The 14,168-nt window shown below is 42.8% G+C and overlaps 1 protein-coding gene across 1 annotated transcript in view; it reads right to left on the bottom strand.

Moving 5' to 3' along the window:
* pappaa (pregnancy-associated plasma protein A, pappalysin 1a) overlaps positions 1-13,136 on the bottom strand; it is a 119,545-nt gene extending 106,409 nt beyond the window's left edge. The window contains exons 1-2 of the mRNA XM_037753132.1: positions 11,582-13,136; positions 3,540-4,644 (exon numbers count right to left, since the gene is read on the bottom strand). Coding sequence (XP_037609060.1) covers positions 3,540-4,644; positions 11,582-11,972 — 1,496 coding nt within the window. The 5' untranslated portion in view covers positions 11,973-13,136. The remainder of the gene's footprint in view (positions 1-3,539; positions 4,645-11,581) is intronic.
* Positions 13,137-14,168: the final 1,032 nt, after the last annotated feature.

The raw sequence follows: 14,168 nt of genomic DNA, 5'->3' as shown, positions 1-14,168 counted from the left end.
GTGTCATACTTTCAAAAGACCACCTACAGTATCTGGCTACATTATCCCATAATAATAGCCAGATGCAACTCCCCTGCCTGCCCCGTGGTCCAAGTAAATCCCCTCCTTCCTCCACTTTCCCCCTTAGTTCCCTAGTTAAGCAGAAAGACGTCTATCAGCCTCCCATGCGAGCACAGGTGAAACCTCAGCAACAGGTGCTTTTATAAGTGCGCTACGGCTTTAAAGGGGAAGTGCAAACTCCTGGTATTTACGCCCAAGCACTCCATTATGTTTTATGGGACGGGGGCTTAAGGTTTAGACGACCAACTGTAAAACACCCAAGTCAAGGGCCCTGGAGATTAGCTCCCCACTCAGAGCGAGAATACAGCAGGGAGAGGGAGTGGAGGAAAGAGAAAGGGTGGTCCATCCATTAACCTGCCACAGTGAGAGGTATTGACTCGTGAGGGGGGGAGAGACAGAGGCCAAGGGAAAACAGATGACCTATTAGCCTTTGATAAAGCCAGGCCAGAACTTCATTTCCCAAAAACATATTTGGAAAATAGGACATAATTGTCATATAAATATAAATTGTCCTATAAATCCCTGCAAAATTTGTGTATCCATTAGGCTTGCCAAACGATTAAAATATTTAATCGTGATTAATAGCATGATTGTCCATATTTAATTGCAATTAATTGCATATTTTTCATCTGTTCAAAATTAACCTCAGAATTAACATTACGGAGATTTGTCAAATATTTAATACTCTTATCAACATGGGAGTGGGCAAATATGCTTGTTTTATGCAAATGTATGTATGTATTTATTATTGGAAATTAATTAAGAACACAAAACAATGATAAATATTGTCCAGAAACCCTCACAGGTACTGCATTTAGCACAGAAATATGCTTAAATCATAACATGGCAAACTGCATCCCAACAGGCAACAACAGCTGTCAGTGTGTCAGTGTGCTGACTTGACTATGACTTGCCCCAAAACTGCATGTGATTATCATAAAGTGGGCGTTTTTTTCCGCGCCAAAATTTAGCCGGAGTTTGGAGCGTTATTTACCCTCCTTTGCGACAAGCTAGTATGGCATGGTTGGTACCGATGGATTCCTTAGGTTTTCTAGTTTCATCTGATACCTCTGATAGCTTTTGAGCTACAATACTAAAATCGCAAGTTGCCTTAATGCGTTAAAGAAATTAGTGGCGTTAAAAAATGTTTGCATTAACGCGTTATTATGGCGTTAACTTTGACAGCCCTAGTATCCATCTCGCTTTAGTTTGGGAGGTGTTCCCAAAAAACATTTTCATTTCAGGAGCTCGCAAAAAACCTCCTGAATACGACGGGCTCTGTTATATTATGGGATTGATCTTCGGATATCACATTGATCTTTCAGCTTCTCAAACTTGTTTTCCGCCTTTCTGCAGACGTACTGTAAATTCACAGTGTATAAATTACAGCCGCAATTACACATGCCCCTTGTTCCAGAACATAAGAATGTAAAGGATGTCAGATAACATCAAATACCACCAAAACCATAAAAACTGTCAAAAACGAAAGGCTATGAAAACAATGCAAAATATTTCCCTCAGCCAAATGTGTGGAGGGAGGGAGATGGGGGGGGGGGTTATTATCAATGGTATTTTCAGAGGAGAGACTGTTGCAGGACCACAGAGCTGCCTGTGTCCCGTGTTAGCCAGATTTTTTTTTTTAAACACTGGACGTAAGTGGTAACAGGCGCAAACGCTGCAAAAATAAATGCAGGACCTCACAACCATTGTTCCCCCTGCATACGCGGTACATTGTTCATCCAGAATTCCATAATTAAGGAGGAATGTCAAACTGTTTGTAGTGCAGCTCTCTGCAAGTCTCTCCAGACATACCATAATCAAAGCAAAATAAGCAACCACTTGGGGAGATTATATCTATTTTTTTTTTGTGAGACTGAGAATTATCTTGTCCTCGTTCTGTCTCTCTCTCTCTCTTGCTGGTATCCTTCCTTTCACAAGCCAATCTTTCAAAAGCCCGCAGGGGAGGTCTGAACATTGCAACGGCAAGCCTTTCGCCAATGGCTGATGTCTAAATGAAGTAGTTTGCCTGCCACTTGATGAATTAGCTTCTAATGATGACTAAGCCGGAAGGGATGTGATGGGAATTATTGAAGCGAACAGCGAACCCACCTGCTTTTCCCCTCTGATGTCGTTAATTAGTCATTATTTAGCTATTTTGCGGTCATTTTGAACAACATGATAGTGCCAAACAGACAATGCTTCCAGCTTAACTGTGATTGAAAACAGCCTGGTTTCCTTGATTCATGCTATCAGAGAGACCCAAACAATCCCACATACTACACCAGGCCTGCTAATTTTCCCTCCCTTGCGCTTGTCCCCACATGACAGCGTCAAGAAATCCACGACAAACATCTGAATTTCGGTCATTTTTTTCTGGCGTAAACCGTGACGGCCCCCTGCAACGTCCACAAAAATGTCTACTGTGTTGGGTTTCAGTGTAAGAAACAAACAATCCTATGCTATTGGAGGTCTGGCACAAACCGTTATTACAGCAAATTCCAGAGATTTATGCTCCTTGCCAGCTTTTACTCATCATCTACAAGCCACAGTGACATTACCACAAAAACAAAAATTTGCATGCATTTATGAAGGCGTCTGCATTCTCCTAAAGTAGCCGCATGAAACCACATAATCTCTTGCTTGACGTCTAGTACACCTAGGAGATTCCTGTTATATTCGCATGCGAGTGAAGTGAACTTTCTTCGCTTGTTTTTCCTGGAAAAATTCTTCCAGGCACCCACGTTTAGGGACCCATACCTGCCTCCCCAGGAAGCATGTCTTTCAGTGGTTTCCTGAAGAGAGTGGTATGTCTTTGAAATGATTTCCACTGCGACAAGCGAAAACCATACTGGACTCTCTTTTCTGACCTCCAGGTGCCCTTATACTCTCTGTTTAGACTGTCACTCTTTCCAAACCAACTCCCTCCTCCAATCAAGCCAGCTTAATTAGGACCGTTGGGTATAGGAGACACGGAGCAGAAAAAGGTGGGGAGAGTTGTTGAAAAATTGATACAAAAATGAGCGGTCTGGCCTGCGCAGTTGCTACTAGGAAAGTCATCCGGTTGCGTTTGTTTTGCCCCGCTTAAGTGTGGAACACTGATTGAACCAGGCCAAGGCTAGATTGGACTAGCTGCTCCCAGAGGAGTTCCCAGGCCACACAGGCTGGGGGTTATGTTACACTCAGCCTCAGCCCAAATGGTCAGGAAAACAGTAGGACTAGACATTAAAACCTCTCTTCAGGGACACATGTATGGAAAGATTTGTTGTTTGATTTACTCTAGACATGTGAGGCCATGGTGTGGAGTTGGTTTACCGAAATTATTCAATCATGTCAACCAAAAAATGTATCAATTTAAGCAAAGGAATGCTGCGGTTGGTTAAAGCTTTTCGGTGGAATTTTAAGTCTTGTGTTTACTAAACAACCACCTAAGAGGATTACTAGTGCTAAAAACATGGAAAATGTGAAAAGATTGATCTTACTTGTGTGGAGACGAGCGGTTGAAGCATGTCTTGGTCACATCTGTCACATTGGGGTTACAGCAGTCGCCGAGGTCGTAGAAGAAGTTCTCCCAGTTACATTCGGGGTCGCACACACCGTTCCCCTGCTTGTGCTCAGGGCAACGGCTCCGATGCCCAGACATGCAGTCGCCTGCGTCATACCCCGTCAGCGGATGGTTGCATTCGGGGTCACAGGCGTCATCGCCGACTTTGCTGATATCACAGTTAGCTAGAATCAAGCGGTGTCGAAGGGAGGAATTGGTCACGTTGTAAATGCTGAGCTCCCAGGTGATGTTGTAGGGGCTAAAGGCGTCGTTCAGCTGCTGGTGCTGCAGGCTGATCTGGTGGTCCGATACAGTCGGCCTCGTCCGCGCGTCGTCCCAAACATTTATGACGCGATATCGTACTTTCTTGGGTCGACGGAAGTTCCAAAGGTGGTTGTAGTTTTTGATGACCTCGACATTGTCGCAGACAGTTTGACCACAAGTTGGAGGGTCCAGCGTCGTGTCCAGTAATCCCTCCGAAATTACAACTCCGCCACCACCCAGATACCCTAATCGTCCACCTCCCCCCTGCTCTGGCTGAGGAAAGCTACCATCTTTTACGGTCAGCCACTTCCGGCCTGGGTGCTCAAATGTTTCACGTATGACTAGCTGAGGTAGATCTTGGGGGTCCTCGTGGCCCTGCATGTCCCTGACAATCTGCCTTTGCCCTCGGGCCTGCCTCCACAGGCCCAACCTCTCCACCGCCCCCCTGTAATTATGATTCAGTGCATTCCCCCCGATCATCAGCACTTTGCACTTTTTGGTCAAATGGCTGAAGACGTCGCCCGACTGCTCGCGACTGACGCCCACTTGGGCGCCGTTGACAAAGAGCTTCATGTACACGCCATCGTACGTGACTGCCACGTGTGCCCATTGGTTGGGTACGTAGCGAGCGTTGGAGTGGATGGAGGTCACTTTGTGGGCACGGTCAGTTTTAAGGGAGAAGAAGAAGCGGGGGTCGCGATTCCCGTGTTCGCTGACCGCCTGGATGCCAAGCAGCCAGCCTCGGTCGCTGGAGGCGTAGAAACATTTGTCGTACAGGCCTGGAGAGAGAACGGAAAAAAAGTCAGTTAATATGTGCATTCCTTTATTTCAGATCATCGCCAGTCACCTGTAAGAGAGCTGACACTTAACTGACATTTTGAGTCAACAATCTTCTCCTTTCAATAACATAATATTTTGCAATCTTCACAAGCCACATCCTTAATGCTAATTTTGTCTCAGTATTTGTTGGTCAATTAGATTTCAATGTACACATTTTGAACACTGTAGATCATTCTGAAATATTCTCAAAAGATTTCCATAAAGACTAAAAATGTATATGATATACTGTACAGTATTTTTTCATATCTAAATGCGTGTTGTCCTGGATTGGGTTTGAAGTGCATGTTTAAGGGAGACCCCATGGAAATCTCTCTGTATAGGCTCCTCGTGAACACTGAGCGCATTTAAAGTCGTTCGTGTGAATGTCCCTTGCCAGTGGGGTAGCCAGAGAAGGCTAGTTTTCTGCTAAAGCCTTGTTTTTGTAGAGGCACCAAAACACCTTTTTCCTGTTTCACTTGGACCGTGCATGTCAGCTTCAGCATGGTAATGTGTTTTCACTTCTTAGGGGATCGCTGAATGTTAACTGGTTGTTTGTTTAGCGCTTGTTGAGGTACGTGTGTGCAGGCGCACAAGTTCATGTCTGTGCGTGTGAGTGTTTTTTAATGCACGTTTCGTGACTATGTGCATATATCCATACGGTCTGGTCTGCAAAGATTCCAGAGCACCTTGACGTGCCTCACAAGGTCCATCTCAGCATGTGAAAGTCTGTGTGTGTTTGCAGGTGAAAGAGCAGGACTCCACTCTTGTCACAAGAATACATTCCTAGGATGTGTTAACATCAGGGTAGCGCTTCCAACCATGAGCTTTCTGGGAATGATATCTATCCACAAAGAGACACTCAATCTGCGACCTGCACACCCAGCCCATATTGAGTGTCCTTTGCGGTTGCTTCTAGGATCTGTGCATCAAATGCCTGTAAATACCCTTCATATTTATCTCTGCTGCCTGCAATTATAAGCTGATTATCATAGCAATGATCACATCTTTGCCCCAATGCACTTCGAACGCCTTTCTTCCCCATCGATTAGGCTACCTGAGCCTGCAATAAGTGGCTGGCTAATGGTGATTGCGCGGACATATTGCTAACTGTGACCTGTTTCTAATTAGATGCACACTCCAGTACGCATTCATTAACTCGGTATTCCAACGGATTGATGTTCAAAGCGCGAGGGTTGGGTTCAGCGTCAAGGTCAGTCCTTTGGTGGATGACGTTTTCAGGCTTTCCACTACACTGGAAGGAAAAAGCCTTCCATCTGTCAGCTAGTGCACTCAAGGCTAAAAGGTGTGCTAAAATGCTCGTAGGGCTCCCAGTGTAAACAGCTGTCATAATTCTGCCATGCTCAATTAATCTAACACACTACACTTTTCCAGACCCTGCACTGCGACTCCTCTGGCTCGTACAAACACACCTACGCACACATATGCGCATACTTATACGGACATGCATATATACATGCTCATGAAAAAAAATACACACTCTGCCATACGCACAGACAATTTGAAAAGTACACATGTGTGGTTTCTCAGAAAAACACACAAAGGGATTTGCATGTGCACGCGCCACGGTAGAGAGCTGTTCCTGTCAGGTTCAAAGGCAACCTTCCTCGCACTTGCCATTTGTCTTCTTCCAAGAAAAATACACTCAGGAAAAAAGAAAAAGTAAAAAAAACACACACACACAGACAAAGAAAAATGTCACAAGGACTTGATAAAAAGCAGGGAGGAAGGGAACAATGAAGACGCCGTTTACTTTTGAGCCGCTCTGGCTCTGAAAGGTCAAAGAAAGGCACTTTTCATATTAGTCATACTAAAGTGACCGCCACAGCAATTTCCCTGAGGAGACAATGGAAAAATTCCATTGATATTTTAAAAACAAACTTAACGAACATAACAAGGATATTGATTATAAAAATGTCATCGCGCCACTTGAAAACACTTGACTTTAAACATTTGACTTGGCTGTCAAGTTTCGCTCTGAGTCAATTCAAATAAAATGTTTTAATGAGTCCTAAATAATCTACCAATAGTTGCACTCAAACATGTTTCTGAACATCAGGTGACATAAATTAACACCACCTTTCCTGTACTGTGACTTATACTGCGACACTGTCGTCACACCTTCCCAAATGTGAGGACATTTATCTATAATAACACTTTTCCAAACACTCACAGTAAGGCACAGTGCATCACCGTGATAATGATTCAAACTAATAAGAAGACTGTGAGCGTAAGTGTTGTACTCAGGGCTCAACCCCTCTTCAAACTCTAACCACTTAGATCTCAAGGTTATTTGTCTTCCTCTTAGTCTCCCAGTTACATTTGATGATGAAACAGGAAGAGAAAGTAATGCATGAAAAAAAAAAAGGACCAGCAAAGCAAAATTTGTTTTTGGAATTTTTTTTGCATGTATCATCACACTAAAACATATCTGTTATCGCAGGGATTGTCTGCTAACGTCTGCATATAATTGTCCCCAGCAGGTCATGGAAGAGATCCTCCGTCCCTCTTGTGATTTATTTTCCTCTTCCTTTGATGCGGGACAGCCCATCATGACCCGGATACAAGGGCTAATAGGGCACAACAAAGTTTGCATAACATTTGGACACAGAACTCGATGTCCTGATTGTGTGGTTGTGTGTGTGGCGGGGGGTGGGGCGGATAGGTGAGTGTGTGCACGTGCGTATGTGTGTATAAACTCTTAAAATGTTTCAAATGTTTTTGAACCTGGGATCAATTCAGACCACATGTAGCTGTCACACTTGGGGAAAAGACAGCACAGGAAACCCTTTTTTTCCCCCTAGAAGTCTTGTAGTTTAATTCAAAGGGCCAAAGACAATCCACACTTGCATTTGATGGTTTGATCCCTCATCTGTGCAGTATAAAGTAAATAAAGTTAACAGCTATTGATCCCTGAACATTCTCTTTTCACCCAAAAAAATGGTTCTGCCTCTACCTCTCCGAGGAGCTGTTATAAGAGAATTGGTTAAAGTCTGACGCTCAAAAACATATTTAAGTGCAACTATTGGTAGATCATTTAGGCATTTAGTTGAATTCATTCAGAGTCAAGTCAAGTGTTTGAAGTCAAGTGTTTAGTTTTTTTTGTGCATGTAAAAGATCTGCAATGTTACAAATCCCAAAGTGCACGCCAGTCCAGAAACACTGCTCCTGAACTGCCTGAAGGTAACACATTTGCATAATACCTGCCTAGCGGCTAGTTTGGCTCACCCTCAAACAAAGCTAGTTAGAGCGGAGCTGGAGTGGAGTCCGAAGAGTTTGGTTCGGTTGACCAATCACAACAGAGTGGGCCAGCTGACCAATCAGAGCAGACTGAGCTTTTTTGGGGGGAGGGGGGGGAGTCAAATTCCCTGTATGTGTACACATAAGTAATAAAATGACTTAAAGGACCAGTGTGAAACATTTAGGGGGATCTATAGGCAGAAATGGAATCTAATATTAATAAGTATGTTTTCTTTACTGTATAATCACCTGAAAATAAGAATCGTTGTGTTTTCGTTACCTTAGAATGAGCCGTTTATATATCTACATGAGGAGCGGGTCCTCTCAATGGAGTCCGCCATGTTGCACCGCCATGTTTCTAGAGTAGCCCAGAACGAACAAACCAAACTCTGTCAACTTTTCCTGCTCGGGCCGGAGTCAATAACGTTACTCGCTCCTGTCGCAGCCGCTCTCTCTCTTGCTTCACCACTCACTTGCCACGTACGCACACACTCTACGCACTGGCTCTGCTCTAGGTGGCTCTAGATAGGGCCATACACGTTTTTGCGTCGGCCACCGTAGCTCTCCAACGCGCTTTGCACACGGGAGAGGCTTCAGTTGGTTGCAATCACCTCACCTCGCCACTATATATACCGCCAGATCCTACACACTGGACCTTTAAGTTCGTCATATTACCAAATCAGAAAACCATATACTAATGCAACTTTAATGGTCAGCAACTTGAAGTTTCTTCTTTATATTTCATAATTAAAAGTCTTATTAATAACATTTTTATGTAAATAAATATAACAAATATTTAAAAAAAAAAATAAAAAATACATCCACAGAGCTTTTTAGAAAGGTGTCAAATAAAGTATGGCTTTTTCTGAAAAAATTCTTACGATTGTGAATTAATCATTTTAAAAATTTTGGCGGGTCCAAAATGAATGTTTTGTCTATATCTGTGGAAGACATCCGACGTTTGGTTCCCACCTCTAACAAGGCTTGTTAGCCAATGGTAACACAACATTGGTATCTCTGGGGCATTAGTTAGTGAGGAAAAAACTGACAAACGGCTGAGATTGACGGTGAGTGCCTGGCAACGGGTTGTTGTGAAGTAAATGCAATGGGACGGGGGAGGGAGACTGCGACATCTGGTGGCTGAATGTTGTCAATAGCACCTTTAATTGATCAGTTACAATCCTCTCATCCACTGTCACTAAATGGATACTAATAGAGTTATACAAATCGTGTGTGCAAGACACAACCCAAAAAACAAAGACAAGAATGAGCCACCAGAGCTGGTCAAAGATACAAAAGTAGCAGACCACTCACTTCAGGCCTCCCAGTATTATTTTTTTTAAAGCCAGAAACTGGGCTCTCTTTATGATGATGCCCTACCAACTGCACAGAAATCAACAACAGAAGAGTAACAAAAAGGAATATTGAAATCTGGAAAAAGGGAAGAAAGAAAGAACAAATGAAAAGACAGAGAGAGAGAAAGAAAAGAAAGAGAGAGAGAGAGAGAGAGAGAGAGAGAGAGAGAGAGAGAGAGAGAGAGAGAGAGAGAGAGAGAGAGAGAGAGAGAGAGAGACGGCCGGTGGTCAAAACAACACAGTAAAAAAAACAGCTGCTGCAAACAACATTGCACTGGGATCAAAACAAGGGGATGGAGCATTTTTAGAGGCGCTGGGATTTTTGAGGCCTGAATTGGATTTAAAAGATTAGGCTTTTATTGAATTTGTTTGATCATCACATTTGCTCTCTTTAGGTCCCCTCTCTGGTGCAACTAATGGGAGCAAATCTTAGAAAATGAACAGACAAGATTATACATGAGTGGTAATCTCTAGTGGAGAGAAGCCAGTACAAGATGGGGGGGGCGGGGCACAACAACAACACCTGTACAAAATAATGTGATCCAATAGCACATCTGTAAAGCCTATAATGTTCATTTCCTGTTAAGATTGTGTCCCTGAGGTGTTTGTTCAACTCAATATGGTCATTGCGGGGGCCACATTGGTAGTGTTGTTGTTGTACTGGATTGCATAATACTGTACAGATGTCTCTGTTATTGTGTCCATCCTCTGTAAATCTAGGAGTCACTCGGGTCACAACAGACCGTCTCACCCTCCCTCTCCCCCCAGTTTGAGACTCTGATAAGGGATTGGTTTTGCAGAGAAATGTTCCTGCCAACTGGCTAGCACTACCTAAAAGTGTACTGTATCTCAATACACACACACACACACCCACATACAGTAAGGAGGGGGTGGGGGGTGGGGGGGTAAGAGAGAGACAGACAGATAGAAAATAAAAGGTGCCTGTACATTTTAGTCATTTCAGTGGTTTAGTTTAAATCCCCAAAACGTGCAGAGTGGCATACAGGAGCCTGAGGAGGACTGAGTTCAATTCAGTTCAGTTCAGTTCAGTTCAGTTCAAAGGCAGCCATCTGCACAAGTACTGTTGCAGGGCAATGAGTTGTGTATGCAACGCTCCCTATCGGCAAAAAAAGCAACCAAAAAAAAAAAGCCCTGTCCCTATACTGTAATGCACAAAAAAAGCGCTATTGGTCAAAACCGATGATGCAGAAGAACCGTTTTTAAACGCCTTTCTGGTGCTCCTTTTACGCATGGCTGCAGGAGAAAAAGGGAGTGCGCACAGACGACAACTACAAAGTGTCAAGCTTTCCTCTGACGACAGGGATCTACTCAAGTGTGTGTGTGTGTGTGTGTGTGTGTGTGTCCTCCTCTGCGCAGTCAGTGGATATACTAGGGATACATCATCACTGATTTGCGCTTTAAATGAGAGACTCGCCGAATAACGCATGATGTGTTGCGTTTTGGAGAGACATGTACATACACACCACCGGTCACCAAGAAAAGCACACCACCACGGCAGAAACACACGCAGCTTGATATTTTCGGGGAAACCCTGGATCTCTCTCTCTCTGAGTCTCTCTCTGTCCCGTAACTCCGGTAGCCAATCCAAAAGGTGTCGCTTTTGGGGGACACTGAAGCTTGCGGCTGGAGAGAGGCTGCGCGCTTTTGAGCGCCTCCACACACTGTGTACACACACACACACACACACACACAGCAGATCTGATCTCTCCTGCTTTGTGCCTGACGTGACGTGCTCGCTCACAAAGTTTTGGCCATTACATCATAGTTTTAAAATAGCCAAGACGGGCTCAGAGAAATTACATTTTACGCACAGTGACATCAGCTGCCGGTCAAATGATGCAGGAGCCATATATCTGCTGCCCTGTATACTCCTCACTTCTTATCATCATAAATCATAATTTATAAAGTGGAAAAATTACAAAAAAAAAAAATTAAAAATAAAATCATATTGCAGCGATTTTTCTCTGGCAAACTTAAAATAGTGATCAAAAATCTTCAGTGACCCATATGCTTGCACTACCTAAAATATCCGCTGTACTTTTCAGAGCATTACATCATTGTCTAGTCTGATAGATGAACTCATTTTCAACTCGCTGAAACTGCATGTTGCTTTTGTTTCACACTACATGACACTGGGACAAATTACTGCACATTTTGCATGTTTAGTTCTCATTTTCCAATTTACCAGTTTTTTTTTTTGGAGTTCACACTAATAAAAAGGAGTTGACAATATAGGATGGAGGATGTGTAGACTTATCCTTACCTGCAATCACTGTGGGTGATCGTTGACCTCCCTCCGGTTTGATCCACATCTCCAGAGTGAAATTTCCTCTGGGTATCTCCACGCCGGGCTTCAGCCGGAGCTGGTCTCCTCTGCCGGTGAAGTAGACAGCTTTCCCCCGGTCTGGAGAGTTCTCCTCCGCCTGAGAGGAGCGCCGACGCTGGCGGAGCAGCCGCCGCTCCAAGCCGGGCAGAGAGCGCTTGCCCCGGGGCAGCCGTGTGGCACAAGCCCCTGGGATGGTGGCTTTCGCCTCCCTAATGCGCACCAACTCCCTCTTGGATCTCCCCTTTCTCCGGACTGTCCCGCACTCTGATCCAAAACACAAGATGAGAATCACCAGGCAAGACACCCAGGGAGATGTCCAAAGTTTCATTTTTCGGGAGAGGAAATGGCACAAAAAAATATTTTAAAAAAAAAATAAGAGGAAAAAAAAAAAAAGAAAAATGAAAAGAAAGAACTACAAAAAAATGTATGTCCACAAATGTTCTCCTCTTTTGGAATCCTCTCGAGTTTTTTCCTTCTCTCTGTTTTTTTTTACAGCGGTAGAATGTCAAAGCGTTAGAAACTGTCTAAATAAACCCATAAAGCTATGCTGTTTTTCCCTCTTTATAATGCTAAGCCACGACCCCCTCTCTTAAGCAAAAACTACTCTGGAGACATTCAGGGGACACAGGAATATTTGATTCATGTATGTGTTCCACGGTGCCTTTTCAATGGGTCCCATTTAGCCAAAGGGATGACTAATAAGTAATCAATCAAGAGGGGGGTCCGGCCGATGCCCCCCTCATCCCCTCTGGACGGTAGGAGTTACTCGCACAAATCCACAGTTGTCCGCCAAGCTCTTGTCACACCTTTTTGTTGTTTTCCTTATCCTACCCGTAAAACAGCATAAGAAATGGCACATATTAAATCCCAAAGAAAAGTGACAACAAAGCGACCTCTCATATTTATTTACAAGAAAAAAACAAAAAAAGAGGTGAATTTTTGGTGATCAAAAATGCAATCCAAACTTGCCCCCCTCGCCTGTGTGCCTGTATAAAAAGTTGAAATGCACTATAATAATATCTGGTTAGTAAGGAAGGCGAGTGAGAGGAAGAGGGACAGAAGAAGAAGCTGCAGAAGTCAGTCAGCACACCGAGGTCCTCATTGATTGCCTGGAGGAGCAGATACACTTGGAGGAGTCGCAGCTCGCCGTCCGCTTTTAGAGCCACTTTCTCTCTAAGTCTTTTTAAGAACAACTCATGTTTCAAATGTTCCGGGGCTGTGTGTGTGCCTGTGTGTGTGTGTGTGTTTTGTTTTTTTTCAAAGTGGGAAGTCACACAGGTAGGCAACTCTCACTGACGGCAGTTCTCTCTCTGTGGCACACACACATAGTGATAGGATGGTGTTTACGGAGTTTGAAAGGCGTATATGTATCCCTCTAGCGGTTACAATTTAAACAATCCAACACTTCCACACACAAGTCCACACACACACACACACACACACAGGACCATATAACCGAGCAGGCTGAGGACAGGGAAGAATTATTTCAATCCCCCCTTGTTGATCTTTGATTTAATCCATTTTCAATTCTTCAATTTTGGCAAAAGAGATACATGAAAGCTTAGTTGAACAGACTCAATGAATGTTTAAAAATGTACTATATAATATAGAGATGGTGCCAAATACTATATGATGTAGGGATTAAAAGCTTTTATTTTGAAATGTTGAAAAAAAATGTTAATTGATAGAGATCAATTTAGAAGTATAACTGTTTTATGCAAACACTGCTATTAGGCTACTCACAGACTCTTAGGAAAGCCCTGATTTTAACTTTGGCAAAGTATGATGTATTCTATAAAAGGTAACTGAGTCAACAACACAGGACCATAACCAAGCAGTCTGAGGACAGGAAAGAATTATTTCAACCCCCCTTGTTGATCTTTGATTAAATCCATATTCAATTCAATCTTCAATTTCGGCACTTTGACATTCTTCAAGATATATATGACAGCTTAGTTGAATGGATAACTACTCAATAAATGTTTAAAATGTACTCTACAATATGGAAATTGTGCAAAATATTATATAGGGATCAAAGCTTTTATTTTGAAAGTTTAAAAAAAACAATATTTGTAATTGATAGAGATCAATATCCAACATTTAGAAATTAAAAAATGTTATGCTAACACTGCTATTAGGCTACTCACAGACTCTTGGCAAAGTCCTCATTTTAACTTTGGCAAAGTATGATGTATTCTATGAAAGGTAACTGAGTCCACAACACGGGACCATAACCAAGCAGTCTGAGGACAGGAAAGAATTATTTCAATCCCCTTAGTTGATCTTTGATTAAATGCATTTTCAATTCATTCTTCAATTTTAGCAAAAAGATATACATGAAAGCTTAATTGAACAGATCTCTCAATAAATATTTAAAATGTACTATATAATATAGAGATTGTGCCAAATATGATTTAGGGATTAAAAGCTTTTATTTTGAAATGTTGAAAAAAAATGTTAATTGATAGAGATCAATATCCGACAGTTAGAAGTAAAACTGTTTTATGCAAACACTGCTATTAGG

Source organism: Sebastes umbrosus, chromosome 19 (assembly GCF_015220745.1).
Source record: "Sebastes umbrosus isolate fSebUmb1 chromosome 19, fSebUmb1.pri, whole genome shotgun sequence".
NCBI lineage: Eukaryota > Metazoa > Chordata > Actinopteri > Perciformes > Sebastidae > Sebastes > Sebastes umbrosus.
Note: the sequence above shows the minus strand (reverse complement) of the source record. Positions and strands in the feature narration are given on the sequence as shown.